Source organism: Eleginops maclovinus, chromosome 15 (assembly GCF_036324505.1).
Source record: "Eleginops maclovinus isolate JMC-PN-2008 ecotype Puerto Natales chromosome 15, JC_Emac_rtc_rv5, whole genome shotgun sequence".
Lineage (NCBI taxonomy): Eukaryota > Metazoa > Chordata > Actinopteri > Perciformes > Eleginopidae > Eleginops > Eleginops maclovinus.
This window is the reverse complement of record NC_086363.1, coordinates 16,444,518-16,461,674: the sequence shown is the minus strand read 5'-3', so window position 1 is coordinate 16,461,674 and position 17,157 is coordinate 16,444,518. Positions and strand designations below refer to the sequence as shown.

The following is a 17,157-nucleotide window of genomic DNA, read 5'->3' as shown; positions in this document are numbered from 1 at the left end:
TCCAAAAAACTGAGATACAGGATCCGTAAGCGGTCAAATGTCAACTCACTTCTGGGGTTTTAGGACTGCATCACTAAAGCTAAAATACGATGTCACAATTTTCCACTTTACTTTCTACCACTAACTCTAATGGTGCATACACACTGTTACTAACATCAGTTTAACTAAATTTTACCGTGGTTTAATTAATACAGTAATACACGTATCAGAAGGATGTTGGAATAACTACATACTGCTACATGGAGAGCGGATTGATCAGGCTAGGCTAAGCTACCTACGTAGCTGCTCCGTCCACACTCAAAACAACGTCCTGCAGTCATCATTTAAGTACCGACTGTATTTGCCATGCCATAGAAAGTCTTTGGTTTGTACATCTTTGTTTTGGTTTTCTGATTCAACAATGTCAGTGACAACAGGCTGAGATTCTCACTGCTGATTGGCTTTTGAAAGAGAGTCAAGCGACTGTATTGAAAAAAAATGAACTCTCACGACTGACATTGCAGTGATTTAACGTGTAATCGCGACACACGTAAAGATCGCATCTCATCCGGTGGGAGCCACCATAAGTCTACATACCAGTCTACAAAGCTCCATGAAAGGTCTGCCTGTGTTCCTACATGATGTGCAACAAATGATATTTTTATTTTCACAGAAGCTCCGTCAGAGCCTGAAATGTTCTTCTCCGTACAGGATGAGGCCATGCAAAAACAGGTAGAGCCCACTATCTGGGGAATAGACATAATTCTTATAGCACTTTGACACTATGTTGTATCATACTAAATCTGATTTGCACTAAAGGTTGCTTTCTTTCTTTCATGCTATTTGTGATCCTCCTGTTTTAGAATAACTCGGAGGATGAAGATGAGCTTTTCGGTTTGTTATCTTGATTATTGTACATCTGACTGGATAGACGGACACAGGAGGAAATTAATGTACTTCACCGTTAATTTCCTCCTGTGTCCGTCTACTTTATAGAGTAACATTTTTGGGGGTAACAATTGAAATGCATTGTAATTTAGGATGTCTGTGTTTGCAGCTCTGCCCTCTGACTCTGAGCCAGAAGCCCCCACAGCTGCCTGTCCAGATTTGGTAACTGAGATCTATCAACACAACTCTAAATGTAGTCGTGAAATGATCACATCACTAAGCAGATGCTGTCTTGATTGTTTTTCAGATCAACCAGGTGGACGAGGTGACCCGTCTCGTGGGAAGGATCTGTCTCTCCACAGGTATCACAATTAATGAACAAAATGTGCCTGCCATTCAGGTGATAATCTGTATTAAAATGGCCAAATAAGTGCAGTCACAATTTCCTGTTTCTTGATTTCTAAAAAGAAATGGATGCATGACAGTAAAAGTCATTTTCGTTATTTGCAGGATTTGAAAGGGATATTTAAAAATCAATTCTGTTGCAATTACCTGTCAAAATGTAATCAGTAACCTAATATAAGTATCATGATACAAAAGTAATGTTTGAACCTCAGGAACGATGTAAGCTATCGGTTCACTCGAGAAAATGAATTTCCTGAATAATAAATGAATAATCCTGCTAGTTGTCCCTATCCATTGTTTACCAGTAATCTAGTAATGTCTTTTTATGTAATTGTAAAGGAAGGCAGTTTCTTTTGTTGTATCCTGATCACGTAATCCAAAGCCTGGTTGTTTGACTGCAGGGACAGATATTTTGCTGGGTTGTACGACACATTTCTTCATTTCAGATCAGCGACAAGAAGCTGAAAGAGAGGAGAGTGAGCAGCTGGTGCGTTCACCCCCTGAGGAAACAGAGGTAACAGTTCAGGGGGAAAGGGGAAGCATGAAGGTGGTCTAACGCCATTTTAAATCCAGAGTCGATGTCTTAATAAGTGTTGATAGACTTTAAATCAAATAGAAATCTTTACTTTAATAAATAACATTTCCTTGATCGAGAAAGTACTAAAACCATACTGTCAAAATACTCCATTTCAAGTCGAAGCTCCTCATCGACAATGGTACTTGGGTAAAGGTATTTAAAAGAAATGGATGCAGAACAAAACTTAGAAAGATAATGCAAATATTTTTAAGCAAAAGCAGCAAATATTCACATCTAAGAAGCCGGAACTAAGACTTTGCTGCCAATACATTTAGTTTTTACCCTCCTGTACTTTTAGTTACTTACATTATATAATGTTGGATGGTTTGATGAATACCAAATGCAAATATTTTAAAAAATGTCCCTATTGTGTGCGAAAATCTGCATTTATAAAGTAAATTAAGTATGTAAAATATATGTAGTGGAGTAAAAAGTACATTTGCTTCCAAAATACTTGGGTAAAATGCCTCAAATGTGTACTTGAGTACAGTACTTGAGTAAATGTACTTAGTTACTTTCCAACACTGACATTACATGGTGATAATTAGGCACAGAGGAAGTAATAGAAACGAGGTGCATGCTGGGTGTTTGCAGTACACATTGCACTAAATCACCAGCAGGGCCCCAGGGCGAAGGTATTCAAGATTAAAGTTTTGATAAGCTCTGTCGGTAGCGTTTCTTTTACAGGAACTTCAAGTCATTTATCATCACGCTGCTGCTGCTGCATCTCTCCTGCGCCACGCTTGTTACCGTGATAAGAACTGTAACCCATTCCATCTTCTGGAAGTACAACAAGAAATAGCAATACTTTATTAATACACCTGCAACAAGCATAATGAGGTAGAAAAGTGTTTGTCCAGTGAGATACGACTGACTTCATACAGTGAATGCTGTTGTTGCCGATGCTCTAGAAACATTTAGTTGTGTTAAAAGAATTATTACATTGTAATCATTTTTAAAGAATATTCTAAAATGAATTGATCTTTGAAGCAATTGCTTTGCTGTACATGTTGTTCTCCTAAGTGTTGACAGGGTCTTGTGTAAGGCTGTAGTGTGTGATAGCTAAGTCACTGGTATCTGGTTGTGTTGCACATGAGCACCGTATCCTGGTTTCGGTTAAGAGCTTGTGGATTATTTTCCAGGATTCCAGCAACAATGAGCTCAACGATGAATCGTCTTCTGCTGATGACAGTTTTGGTAATTGATTTGACTAATTAAATTAACTAACGTTTAAATCAAAGGGATTGATTTAATGTAACTATAGTCGAATGCACCAAAGAAAGTTGTATAGATTGTAAAGGTTGTATAGACCTCAGCAAGGACACTTCTGGCTTCTAAATGTTCTGATAAATCTGGCTGTTAAAGTTGGGCATAAATTCTTTGGAACAATGCACGTTAATAACATTAAACAAATGTAAATGATGGAGGGTTAGCTTAAAGGCCGGCTATTATCGGAACCCCTACGTCTGATGTTGTAAGACATCCTTGAATAATAAAAAAACATGCATGTTTATTGTTCAATAGTTAAAAACGTATACAATAAAGATAGAGAGCATTATTGGACCGTACCGAAACACAAGCCTGACTACAGTTGAAGTGACGTAAAAATGTAAGTTGGTGAAATTTGAAAATAATGTAAATATTTATAGGTGTTTTTAAGGAAGCAGGGAGCAATTTGCAGTATTTCTTATTTCTAAATCCACCGCAGGAAAAAAAAAATGGATAAACCAATATTCTCAGGATTATATACAATATTTACTTGGTAAGCTTTATTTAATACACATTTTAAAAGCTGTGATATTCCCAAATAAACGAGCATTCAAAAGGTTAACATATATATGTTTTAGTATATTTGGTGGTGATGAATCAGGACTTATGTTGGTTAAAGATTAAACTCTAGAAGTGGCAGAAAATATTAATATATATTGTATTCCCTTTTCTCTCTTCCTGAAATATGTTGACATGCAGGATTTGCGCTCTAAGGATAGGTTTTAAAATAAAAGGGTTAAAAAAAACGTCCTTCTTAATCTAGAGCCCATCCTCATGTTCACCATTGCTGATTAAATACCTTTAATTAAAATGAGCCATTTTTAGTTGTGCTGTGATGGATAACCTCTGTTGTGTTCCAGAGGCCCAGCTGTCGATGACCACTCATCTCTCTCTGATGTTAAACCACGGTGCTGCTGACGCTCATCTCCTAAAGTGGCAGCCAGAGGAGTAACCACTTTATTGATCAGACAGTTATCTAATATATGCTTTAAAAGACAAGTTTTAGTTCTAAATGCGCTCTTTGGCCATTTTGATTTGTTGCATTGCCCAGGCGTCTTCATCGTTTTTGCCCTGTGGTTTATTTCCTTGTTTCTATTGAAAACAACCTCCTGGTCAGAGAGCCTTTGTGCAGTTTACAGTCCGTGTGCTGGCCCAGTGTTACTGCAGCACTGTTGGGACATGATCTGTTCTGATAAACCACCGCATAATTCTTTAGAGAATTCGTCTCTCACTTCATCTTTTGTTGAAAGAAATATAAAAAAGCTGCTTTATATGTTTGTGAAACGCAGCCGTTTTCAAGTGTTTTCTGTGTTTGGTGTGGATACATGCATGCGTTGAAGATGTGTTATGTTGGCACAATAAATATCTTTCAGATCTAGAGATGAGTCCTGGTATTCATTCCTTCTTGTTTGCTGCATCTCATCTTTACATAAAGTGTGTTTAGAAATAGCACAGCAGTGCAAGTCAGCTGGTAATGTCATTTTGTACTGCTGTATATCCAATTATTATTGTTTTTTCAGGAAGTAAAAGTGGTCAATGTTTAGTTTATCTGCTTGACTCACAGCATGGATTTTTTTTTTGTGCAAAATTTGAAACTTCTTTCTTCTTTCTACCAGTGTTTCATGTTTGTCCATCACCTATGCAGCTGCAGATGGTGTGAATGGTGGGGGGGGGTCTGCAGTCTGACCTGCTAGAAAAAGTGACTTTTGTCTGATTTAACCAGTGTGAAAGCATTGTGTTTGGTTTGCTTTTGTTTCATTGAAAATAAGCGCTGGTGTCACATCTGTTTTCATCTGGTTTTCTATTTATAACTCGGTGGGTAAGGCTGAAATTGATGGGGTTTGTGAAAATGTCTCCTGACTGCAGAGATTTTCAGCACTAACATTACAATAAGGATTGTGATTAACTTTAGCCTGTTCCCCTCAGCATATACCTTGTAAGATTAGGCTAGTCTAAAAAAAGGCACCTATGGGACAAATAAGTGCTGTTGACCTGGTGTCTGGCATAATACCGTAAATGCTTAAAAATCATTGTTTTACACCAACAGTAGCAATCAATATACAGAACAATGATTACCCCAGAGTAAAATAAACAAAGATGTGTAAACTATACATTTAAAGAAAATTAATAAGTTTTTGGACATGGAAAATAGTATTGAAATGGCAGCTGTTGGAAGGGGGCATTTCTTTCTGGGTTTATATTTTTTAGAAATGACACTTTTTAAAAAAATGTTTAAATGAATAAAAATTATGAAATTAAATGTATTAACAAGGACATGTAAAAAAAAAAGGGTAATGGATTAGGGTTACAATTCAAAAAATAATATTTGGGTTTGAGGATGAGGAATCAAAAATAGTGTAAAGAACAATAGAAAACAAAGTGTTTGGTTTTTTACATTACATGAAGCATAAAGGGTAAAGTAATTGGGAAAAGCTGGATTTGTATACAAACCAGATTTATTGGATTTGTGTTATGGCAGATATTTCAGACATTTAATGTATAAAAGTGGAAGGCTGAACATTGACCCAGGAATGACAGTACTGAGAGTTCAGGCACATGGTATCTCAATGCAGCCTATTAGTGTTAAAGCTTTTAATACATTTGATTTACATACTGTGTATCTGCTCCTGTTTAATCAGGAAAGACACATTTAGTTTGATATCATGGATAGGTTAATAAATGATCTAAAATCATACAAGTCTTCAATCTTTCTAACAACACCTATTGGTTGGCTATCATTATAGACGTTATTCCGTAATCACACTGCAATCTTAGAGTAGCTGGTCTCTTTTGGAAGGTCAAATCCAGAGACATGATGTCCATCCATTCATCCATCTTCTCCCGCTTATCCGTCAGGGTCGCGGAGGTAACAGCTCCAGCAGAGAGCCCCAAACTTCTCTTTCCCTTGCCACATTAGCCAGCTCTGACTGGGGGATTCCAAGGCGCTCCCAGGCCAGCGAAGAGATATAATCCCTCCACCTGGTCCTAGGTCTACCCCTCGGTCTCTCCCCAGCTGGATGTGGCTGGAACACCTAGGTGCCCGAACCACCTCAACTGGCTCCTTTCAACACGAAGGAGCAGCGGTTCTACTCCGAGTCCCTCCCGGATGACTGAACTTCTCACCTTATCCCTAAGGGAGATGCCAGCCACCCTGCGGAGAAATCCCATTTCGGCCGCTTGTATCCGCGATCTCGTTCTTTCGGTCATGACCCATCCTTCATGACCATAGGTGAGGGTAGGAACGAAAATGGCCCGGTAGACAGAGAGCTTTGCCTTCTGGCTCAGCTCTCTTTTCGTCACAACGGGGGGTAAAGCGACTGCAGTACCGCTCCCGCTGCTCTGATTCTCCGGCACATCTCACGCTCCATTGTTCCCTCAATCGAGAACAAGACCCCGAGATACTTGAACTCCTTCACTTGGGGTAAGGCCTCATTCCTTACCAGGAGTGGACAGTCCATCGGTTTCCTGCTGAGAACCATGGCCTCAGATTTGGAGGTGCTGATCCTCATCCCAGCCGCTTCACACTCGGCCGCGAACCGATCCAGTGAGTGCTGAAGGTCACAGACCGATGAAGCCATTAGGACCACATCATCTGCAAAAAGCAGGGGTACAATCCTTAGCCCACCGAACTGCAAACCCCCTCCCCCACGACTACGCCTCGAAATCCTGTCCATGAATATCACAAACCGGATTGGTGACAAAGCGTAGCCCTGGTGGAGGCCAACCCTCACCGGACGCAGCTCTCGCTTTGCGAGTACAGAGATTGGATGGCCCTGAGTAGAGACCCCCTCACCCCATACTCCCACAGCACCTCCCACAGTATCTCCCTGGGAACCCGGTCATACGCCTTCTCCAAATCTACAAAGAACATGTAGACCGGATGAGCGTACTCCCAGGCCCCCTCCAGGATCCTTGCGAGAGTAAAAAGCTGGTCCGTCGTTCCACGACCAGGACGAAATCCGCATGGTTCCTCTTCAATCTGAGGTTCGACAATTGGCCGGACCCTCCTTTCCAGCACCTTAGAGTAAACTTTCCCGGGGAGGCTGAGTAATGTGATGCCTCTGTAATTGGCACACACCCTCTGATCCCCCTTTTTAAAAAGGTTAACCACCACCCCGGTCTGCCACTCCTTCGGTACTGTTTCCGACTTCCACGCAATATTGATGAGACGTGTCAACCATGACAGTCCCTCAACACCCAGAGCCTTCAGCATTTCTGGGCGGATCTCATACACCCCCGGGGCTTTGCCACTGTGGAGTTGTTTGACTACATCAGTGACTTCCCCCCCGGGAGATTGGAGTTGATCCCCCTTCATACTCCAGCTCCGCCTCTAACATAGAGGGCCGAGTTGTCGGGTACAGGAGTTCCTCAAAGTGTTCCTTCCACCGCCCTAACACACTATCAGTTAAGGTCAACAGCGTCCCATCCTTACTGTACACAGCTTGGATGGTTCCCTGTTTCCCACTCCTGAGGTGTCGGACGGTTTTCCAGAACAACTTTGGTGCCGACCGAAAGTCATTCTCCATGGCTTCTCCGAACTTCTCCCACACCCGCTGCTTTGCCTTGGCCACGGCTGAGGCTGCTGCCCTTCGGGCCCGTCGATACCTTGCAACTGCATCAGGAGTACCCAGGGATAACATATCCCGGAAGACCTCCTTCTTCAGTCGGACGGCTTCCCTGACCAACGGTGTCCACCAGAAGGTTCGAGGGTTACCGCCCCTTGAGGCACCTAAGACCTTGAGACCCACAGCTCCCCGCCGCAGCTTCAGCAATAGAGGCTTTGAACACCGCCCACTCTGGTTCAATGTCCCCAGCCTCCACAGGGATGCCTGAAAAGCTACGCCGGAGGTGTGAGTTGAAGGCCTCTTGGACTTGGGATTCCTCCAGACTTTCCCAGTTCACCCGCATTACACGTTTGGGCTTACCAGGTCTATTCAGAGGCTTCCCCTGCCACTCGACCCAACTCAACACCAGATGGTGATCAGTTGACAACTCCGCCCCTCTCTTCACCCGAGTGTCCAAAACATGCGGCCTCAGGTCCGATGATACGATAACAAAATCGATCATGGACCTTCTGCAAAGGGTGCTCTAGTACCACGTACACTTATGAGCATCCTTATGTTCGAACATGGTGTTTGTTATGGCCAATCCATGACTAGCACAGAAGTCCAGTAACAAACCACCACTCTGGTTTAGATCGGGGGGGCCGTTCCTCCCAATCACGCCCCTCCAAGTGTTTCCATCATTGCCAACGTGTGCGTTGAAGTCTCCCAGCAAGACTAAGGAGTCCCCTTCGGGAGCCCCATACAGGACTCTTTTCAGGGTCTCGAAGAAGGCCGAATACTCAGAACTGCTGTTTGGTGCATAAGCACACACAACAGAGTTTTCCCCCCCATGACCCGCAGGCGTAGGGAGGCGACCCTCTCGTCAACTGGGGTAAACTCCAACAAAGTGGCACTCAACCGGGGGCTTGTGAGTATCCCCACACCCGCTCGGCGCCTCACACCTTGGGCAACTCCGGAGAAGAATAGAGTCAACCCTATCAAGAAGTAAGGTTCCAGAGCTGACGCTGTGCGTAGAGGTGAGCCCCACCAGATCCAACTGGTAATGCTCCACCTCCCGCACAAGCTCCGGCTCCTTCCCCCCCAGAGAGGTGACATTCCACGTCCCCAAAGCCAGCTTCTGCCCCTCGGGTCTGGTCTGTCGAGACCCTCTGCTTTCACTGCCACCCTTCTGGCAGCGCACCTGACCCCTTCGCTGTTTCCCGTAGGTGGTGGGCCCGCGGGACAGAGAAGCGGAGGTGTTGCCCATGTTGCTTTTTTGGGCTGTGCCCGGCCGGGCTCCGTGGCAAGCCCGGCCACCAGACGCTCACCCACGAGTCCTCCTTCTAGGCCTGGCTCCAGAAGGGGACCCCGGGCTTCCTCCGGGCCGGGTATCCTCGGTTTCATGTGTAAAATGACATAATTTCAGTTTGTATTCACACAAAAATGATTGAAAGCATATATGTACAGAAATTCCTGATAATGTGACAGTGAAAAGAAGAAGAGTTCAGCTACATTCAGGCCTCATGGAACAAACGCTGGTACGCTAAGTGAGTGTGTTATCCGTGGAGAAAAAAATAAACACTCCTGCTGATGAGGTAGAAATTATCCTTTCATTTGATTCGTTCTCCAAAAGGTTGATCCTCTGTCCGTTCGGAAAGCCGAGTAGTCCTGGCTTGAGATCTTTTTGGACTGTCCAGCTGACCCCCAGGTTCACGAGGTGATCAGATGGCAGACTGAAGCACGGTAACGTTAGTTCCTTGAATGAGGTTTTGATCTTGCCCATCGATCAGAGGGTCCCACTGATCAAAGTTCTTATGTAGACCTGCAACATTCATAAAGGGGCTTTACAAAATGAACAGGATAATGATACACCTGTGAACATGAGATGGGGTTGTGTGTGTGCGTACCTAGATGGCGCTGCAGAAAGGCTAGTGTTGCTTGGTTGCACAGGTCCATGGCGATCTCCGGGTCGATCTCTCCCTTCAGCTTCATCAGCTTGCCGATCCAGTTCCCGGTCAGGAAGGTGAAGTCTGGGAAGCTCTGGTGGACCGTGCCTCTACAGAAGGAACACTTCGGGTGAGGAAACCACAGACTTTTACCAGGGCTGACAGCATCAATGCTTGTCGTGAGACCCCAACTTCCTCCCGTAATTCCAGAGCAGATGTTAACCATGTATTGCTTGGCAGTGAAAATAGAAAAGAAAGTAGAAACTGGCACAAGCTATGTGATCACTGATGGGAGATCCGTGAACATCCGTTAACAGCATCAGTACCTCGGTGTAACGGCCCGCATAATCTGCGACTGCATTAGATTTGCTTTAAGTGCTTTAGCTAAGTGTTGAAATCTTTAAAGCTTTTGAGACTTAAAGCGGCTCTTTTATGCCTTTTGGGGTTTTCCCTTTACTTATGTGTGTTAACTAGGGGTTTGTGCATGTAAAACTTGTGCTTCTGTTGGCTAACGCTCCAGCACATTGTGCGTGATAGGGTAAGGGGCGGGACAAGGGATTAACTAACCAATCAGAGCGGACTGGGCTCTGGTTTCAGACAAAGGGTGAAAAAAGGAGCTGCATTAAAGGCAGTATGAGAAAAATAAGAGCTTTTTGAACATTAAGGCATGGAGACATGTAGAGGAGCAAAATACAAATAAGAACCTGAAAATGTGCAAAATAAAGCCCCTTAATAAATAATACATAAATCATGTTTCAATAAAGTAAAAAAAACTTTAATTTCTCTTAAAGTTTGTTTTTATCTTCCCCCCAAAATACAAGGAAATAGTATTTGAAACTTGTGTTTGGTCATTATTAATCTAACTGTTATTTTTACAGAGTTTCTGTTGGTTGTACCTGATGGTGATCATTTTCCTCTGAATGACGGCTGAGTCCAGCTTCTTCATGCGGCTGATGTTTCCCGCCCACTGGAACTTCTCCGAGTTGATGAAGAAGATGGGCTGCTTCACCCTGGGGAAGATCTCATCGTCCAGAGGGAACATCCAGGCGTCCAGCGCTACGCAACACCTGATGGAGGATGGATGAGTACGTATGGTTACTGAAGAATTATAATTTAAAGCAACAGTAAATGCACCGGTCAGTTTTGAGATAAGCCTAAATAACATGGCTTCCTTCAGACTACGTAGTGGAAAGAAAACATCCACCATAGAAATGTAGGTGTTTGTTTAACTAACTTTGTCTGTACATTTGTCCTTCATTCATTTAAAATTAACTCTAATAATGCTCTGATGGCGTATTAAGACATAACATCTAAGACAAATTGTGATACTAAAAATACTAATGTAACTAATCAATGGCTGTCTTTCTCAGATTTATGGAGTGATACAAATTCGTTTCCCTAATCCCTTCTGTCTTTAAAATGTCAACAGAATTAACCCTATATGAATTTTGAACCTGCCGTAAAAAATAAAATAAAAAGTAACCAACTGGGGAAGTTTAATGAGGATTTCTTGGTTACAATGTTTACCCTCTCTTAAGTTGAGGTTTCTCAGAAACATTATGATACTGAAGGAGACCTAGATGTAGATTGTTATTCCACCTACTTGAATTTAACCTCTTTGCAGAGAGCCTCGATCGCTGTCGCCCCCCCGAAGGAATGCCCCACGGCTGCGATCCTACACAGATCCATGGAGTTCTGAGAGACGGGACACCAGAAAGGAGCGGAGGAAACAGGTTTACCGTCAGCTGTTACCATGTGACATCAGGTTCTGACATCAGAGCGCAGGTAGAAATACATTGTCTATATTTCAATGGTTGTCAACTAAATCCCATCACAGAGATGACCACACTTTATGTTACAAGTGTAGGAGCCTAGCGTTGTAATATTCAACCGCTGCATTTTAACGTACTGGTGGAAGAATACAGAAATGTCCACCATGCTCGAGCACATCCAGTTGGTTTGAAACCTGGACTAGGCACATCTTTCCTGTCTTATTCTAAATTATATCATTTCTGTCACATGAAAGTGTGTGTGGCTGCCTGTTGGAAGATTTACGGTTCAAAAGAAACTCACAATCTATGAAAACAAGAGCACATTTTCTCCGTAGATTACCTCCAACGTTGTCCAATCAAATTTAGTTTTTAAAACATTTTGCACCGGCATCCCCAAGTTGATTTCTGTGAGTTTGTCCAGAGCCAGAATGCATTCATCGGCTCTCTGCTTCACCTTGGAGAGACAGCAGACATTCACAAAGGTTAGAAGATAAGAAATAAAGCCACACTGCCAGAAAACTAAGCCATTAAAATGCAAACTCCATTAAACAGAAACTTTAATGTGTCTCAACAACGACAGCTGCAAACAAGTGACTAAAGGAGACTACAAGGAGTCATAGCCTCCTTTAGCTTAGCGGAGCTGACATGCAGTCATGTGGCTGTGATGTAGTTTATTTATGGACCGGTGCTGTGATGATGTATTTTGCCAGAAGTTAGCCAAACAAACTTTTATGATGCTTAACGCATTTTGTTTAGCAGAATAATCTCCACGTTTTAATACTGCTTTGTGATTTTTGAAGCGTAAATGCAATTGCCAAAAATGAAAAGCTAACGTAATGCTATAAACGAACTACATCACGATGATGTTTATTTAGCCACTTGTTATGAACCGCTGTTTATATGACCCATTCATGAGTGGAGTATTTACCACCGTATTTTATGTTGTGGAACAAAAAGCTGCAGATCTCATCAGCGGGAGTTAACCACAGACCTTATTTCAGCCTTCCTACTAAAAACGCATGGGAGGGAGCCCTTGCTAACTTCCAGGATGGTGCAATGAAAATGTTCCATCACTGCACTACTTTATAAAATGTAGCATTTACAAACAATACAGATAGCATAAATGCCAAGATTTAAGTTCAAATGTGGGACAGGTCTGACAAAAGATCTGATTTAAAGTAATAAGGCTGTGTTTAGAGTTGTCTCCATGTCGTGCAATATATTGGTTACTATGTGCAAAGTTCACATGCTGTGCAACCCGGCTGAACCCAAGTCACATAAAAGAGGAATTAAGTCTCTTATGCCTTTCTAGCAACAAGTGTTAACTCATACATGTTGCTGTTGTTATGTTGAGAAACATTTAGCCCTTTGTCTTCCTCTCCCTCATGACAGAATGAACTTGTTTTTTGTTACCTGTTTATTCCGGAGGGTGAACTCACTCTCTCCGTGCTGCAGATTCCTGTAGTACATCCACTCTTCAATCAGGTTGTCCTGGGCCGAGGTCGAGGTGATTGGCACAGTCTTGTCCGCTTTCTCCGACTCTGTCTTCTCCCGGAAATAATACGTGGCCGAGGCCGACTCGTCTCTGTGTGATACAGAAGAATGTTATGTCCGTAACAAAATACGTTATTGATTCCCCCCCCGGTAAATCCGGTATGTGACCTTTGTGTTAAAAAGACTTTACTAGTTTGTAATCTTTGACAGACTCATGCGTGATAAGTCTGAACTTCTCTTTTCTTCAACCTGTTCAACATGAAGCTGGAAAAGAACCAATATTCTTTATGGCTCTTCTGGTTTGCTTGTGGTAACAGGCTAAACATAATAACGTGACAAAAGCAGCAGTGGCTGATCGGCTGACTGACCTCTGAAAGCCGGCACATGACACAAAGTCTGTACCATGTCACAACACTGGCACATACCTTTTTCTGTGGATTTAAATACCACTTCAACCCATGAGTGGCTTACTGTGGCCATTATGTTCATCTCCATAGGGTCCCCTTGTCTCTACACTGAAAAGAAAATGTGATGAGCTGGTTCGTACTATTGTTGCAGTCCCTATCCCCTTCTACTGCACACATAAACAGACTGCCGCTAGCACAGGAGACTGCCATGTTATTTGCATGGCTAAAACTTTCTTCAACAGGTTGCCTCACGTTCTAATGTTCAGTGCAAGTCAGTTTGAAACGAGACAAGAAAAATCTATAGCTTCAAACATTAGGGATGTTTGGACAAGAAGCTTTAGGTGTATTTAATGGAAAAGAACCATATCCACAATCAAGTAAAAAGGATTCATTGAGAATGGTTAAGAGACTTCGATTAGGTTTTAATAATAAATAAACATACTAGATGGCATGGCTGATTTCCTTTCATACAAAATATATTTCTGTTATTATTTTAATAGTTTCTTTCAGCTATTAAAATGAACTTTAAACAGGAAAAATTGGACCCATTGTGCAGATCTGTGCACCTCATACAAATGTGTAAGAAATGGCTGTTTATAACAAAGATAAAAACAATAGCTTATAATTCAAGAAGTCTTAAAAAAGACTTGAATTTGAATTTTTGTAAGCTGTTAAATAAAAAAAGCCTTTTGAAAGAACTATCGCTACATATAATTTAGAAGTAGCATAACAGAACAGGAAATGGGAAAAAGTGCTTTACTGAGGAGTGTGACTATAAAACACTCAATAGCAAAAGTTTTATATTTATATAAAGTTAAGTTTCTTAATGTATTGATACTGTCAGCCTTATTATTTGAATTACTGAAGGAAGTGTATTTCAAACAGCCTTGTTATCTTATTTAGTTGTTTCTTTTTTGTCTAATTTGAGTTTTTTCCCACTTTGTTATGGATATTTTTTAAAGTAGAACGCTTTGAAAAAATACCTGTGTTCAACGGATGCCACGATGAAGCCCTGAGAGGCCAATTCTGCACATATGGCTGAATACAAAGTCCTAGGAAGCAGAAACAAGAGAGATATTAATCCCACCATTCATATCAGCTGATTAGTGAACATAATTCACGTTGAGTTAATACTGTAGGAGTTCATGTGTATACCTAAAAGCTCCAAGGCCGTGGGAGAAGATGATGACAGGACATTTTTCGTTGGATTTAAAGGGAGCGTCCAAGGAGGCGGGAATCTTAAAGGACCCTGAAAACAATTAACAAAACATGAGTTCTTAAAGCACAACACCCCCGTTTTTATCAATTTTATCTAGTTTACTAGAAGGCATGGAGAAGCTTTATTACTGATAAGCATTTCCAAAAGCATACTATGGTTTTTTAAACCGCTTTATAAAAAAACTGCTGGTACCCAAACATTTCTACAGTGTGAAATTTGACTTGCAGAATTTAAACTTATCACAATTATCATAATTTTGTGGAATTCATTTCAGCTTTCATTTTGCTCAAAGTAAATAATGTGCAAAAACAACACAACTTTGATAAAAATACAAATGACTTCATGCAAGCAAGTTCTTAAGCTGACTTATTATGTGATGTCTGCTTGGAAAAACATTCTAAAATGTGACACACCTTGAAACGCTTTAGGGATTAGGGGTGAAGTTTGTTAGTTGTGTAACACTTAAACAAAAACATGTGAAGAGGCTTTGTCTAGTCCAGGAAAGGTGAGTTTAAACAGCATACACTTCTTTAAAACTTAATTGTATCAAATGAAGTTGAATCACCAAAGAGGTAGTTGAAAATCCTTTCACTGAGAGTCCTGTTTATCTTCATAAAATCTGCCAGACCATTAAAATATTCCACACATGGAACCCAGTCTGGTCTTTCAGGTTTTTCAGTCTCTTGACAAGGGTAGTAAAGCCGGAAGAAGGTCCCCTGGGAGCAGAAAACAAAGAGACAGTGTTATAAACTGATACTTTCAGTTTAAATTTGAATGCGGAATAAAGCAAACAAACTGGCTTTAAACAATACTGAAATTCAGTGGTATTCTAGATTAAGCATATGCTTTTAATATTCTTTGAAACCGCTAATTAAATAATTCTCATTCATTATTTTTAGTCCCTTTTAAATGCACTCCTTTTTTTCCTTTTTTGGGAAGAAAATATGACTATACTTTTCAATCCAGATCATAATACTTTACTTATGCCTTGGGGAAATTGCGTTTCGTAATAGTTGCTCTATTTCCGAATAAAATAAAAACAAACAAATATTTGTATAAACATTTATACAATATATGACAGCAAAAAACTGTAAAAATGGGTATATTAAAATATATACATGTGTGAGTTAAGATGAATAAACATATTAATGCTACATTATTGCTCTACATGTACAGTGTATAAGAGTAATAATCCAAAGTGATATGAGTATTGTACAGTTGAATAATTTCACATGTTATATCTTAGTAAATAGTAACATTTAGCCAACATCAATGTCTGCTTTAACCTGAGCGGTGTGGTCCATCATGAAGTCAGTGCAGCCCACAGCGTGAGGGCCCTTGCCTTGAGGAATCCCAAGGTTATTACTGCAGGTGTTCCCCATGGCGAAGAAACCGAGTGTGTACCTCCTGTGGTCTGACAGATGCAGATACACTTACTTTATAGAAACACCCTGTCACACTCGACAGGAAGTTAAGACATATTATGGATGACAGTCAGGACCTGATGAACCTGACCTAACATGACTTGGCAAAACAAATACAAAGCTGATACTGATTTCAGGCAGTGTATTTTAAATAACAGACGGTTATGGATACAGTTTCAATTGTTTGCACTTTGTGAAGAGTATTCAAATTCTTACCATTTCTACACATTACAATTGAAGTTTTGACTGTGTAAATGTAGGAGAAATATCATATTGTTTATTGTGACAAGTAACACCTTTTTTATGGTGTTATATTCAATTAACTCTGGTTTTCTGCTCCATGTTTGAGGTAAAAACAACGCCATGTAAAGACAACAATGACCTACAACAATATGTTAGTCAGTGGTTTAAAGTAACAAAGTACATTTACTCAAGTACTATGTAGTAATTATACCCTACTACAATTAAGAAGTCAAATGTGTACTTTTACTCCACTACATTTATTTTGTTTAGTTACACATGAAGCAAATTCACAAGCTGACGTGCAGTATACAAAGTAAAACTAGCTGCACTTTTACCAGTTGTAATAACACATTAATGCATCAATAATTATATAAGGAATCAATCAAAACATATAATATATGTGCCAATCAGCATAACGACTACTTTGACTTTTGGTACTGTGCGTATATTTTGATACCAATACTTGTGTACTTTACTGAGGTGACATTTTGAAGGTAGGACTTTTACTTGTAAAACAGTATTCCTACATCACAGTTGACAAGTTGTCATTGCATGCCAAAGTGCACATGTTGATGCAATAGGCATGCGTAACCTTACAACTGTTTTCAACTAGCTATATCTACAAGTGAATTTGACAGTACAAATGTGGCGTTTCAACCCCTACCTGTCCTTGCCCACTCGTATATCCTCTTGACTAATAACTGTCCTCCATGAGAAAACATCGACCTCAGTGGTGTCAAAAACGACACAAACTTGATATCTTCTGATAAGCTGCTAGCCACAAAAACACTAATATAACTATTTAACACAAAAAGTGAGACCTACCGGAAAAACAGAAATAGCTGGGTGCCAAGTGTTACTACATTAGTTTCGCAACATTGTTACGTGACTAATTTGCTTTTTTAGATACCGTTGGGAGTCACTCGGGAGGGGTTAGTCGGTCATTAGTTTCGATGGTTAGCAAGCAGCTACTAGCATGGGAGGGGACTA

At 41.0% G+C, this 17,157-nt stretch overlaps 2 protein-coding genes across 5 annotated transcripts in view; one reads left to right on the top strand and one right to left on the bottom strand.

Moving 5' to 3' along the window:
* tdrd6 (tudor domain containing 6) overlaps positions 1–4,445 on the top strand; it is a 35,721-nt gene extending 31,276 nt beyond the window's left edge. For both annotated transcript variants that reach the window (XM_063901800.1, XM_063901799.1), the window contains exons 12-18: positions 653–711; positions 843–873; positions 1,037–1,089; positions 1,175–1,229; positions 1,719–1,786; positions 2,992–3,046; positions 3,979–4,445. In XM_063901800.1, the coding sequence (XP_063757870.1) occupies positions 653–711; positions 843–873; positions 1,037–1,089; positions 1,175–1,229; positions 1,719–1,786; positions 2,992–3,046; positions 3,979–4,070 (413 nt within the window). In that variant the 3' untranslated portion in view covers positions 4,071–4,445. The remainder of the gene's footprint in view (positions 1–652; positions 712–842; positions 874–1,036; positions 1,090–1,174; positions 1,230–1,718; positions 1,787–2,991; positions 3,047–3,978) is intronic.
* Positions 4,446–5,556: 1,111 nt separating this feature from the next.
* On the bottom strand, positions 5,557–17,144 carry pla2g7 (phospholipase A2, group VII (platelet-activating factor acetylhydrolase, plasma)). 3 transcript variants are annotated; one of them, XM_063901804.1, is made up of 11 exons: positions 16,993–17,144; positions 15,787–15,914; positions 15,066–15,216; positions 14,437–14,530; positions 14,265–14,333; positions 12,794–12,965; positions 11,721–11,834; positions 11,212–11,303; positions 10,505–10,675; positions 9,570–9,718; positions 5,557–9,484 (listed from the first exon to the last, which is right to left on the bottom strand). In XM_063901804.1, exons 2-11 carry the CDS (start codon positions 15,880–15,882, stop codon positions 9,384–9,386), a joined length of 1,209 nt encoding a protein of 402 aa, XP_063757874.1. In that variant the 5' UTR covers positions 15,883–15,914; positions 16,993–17,144; the 3' UTR covers positions 5,557–9,383. The 3 variants fall into 3 exon arrangements, with proteins under 3 accessions (XP_063757874.1, XP_063757873.1, XP_063757875.1); XM_063901803.1 differs by having other exon boundaries at positions 16,832–17,117; XM_063901805.1 differs by having other exon boundaries at positions 15,787–15,907; positions 16,993–17,097.
* Positions 17,145–17,157: the final 13 nt, after the last annotated feature.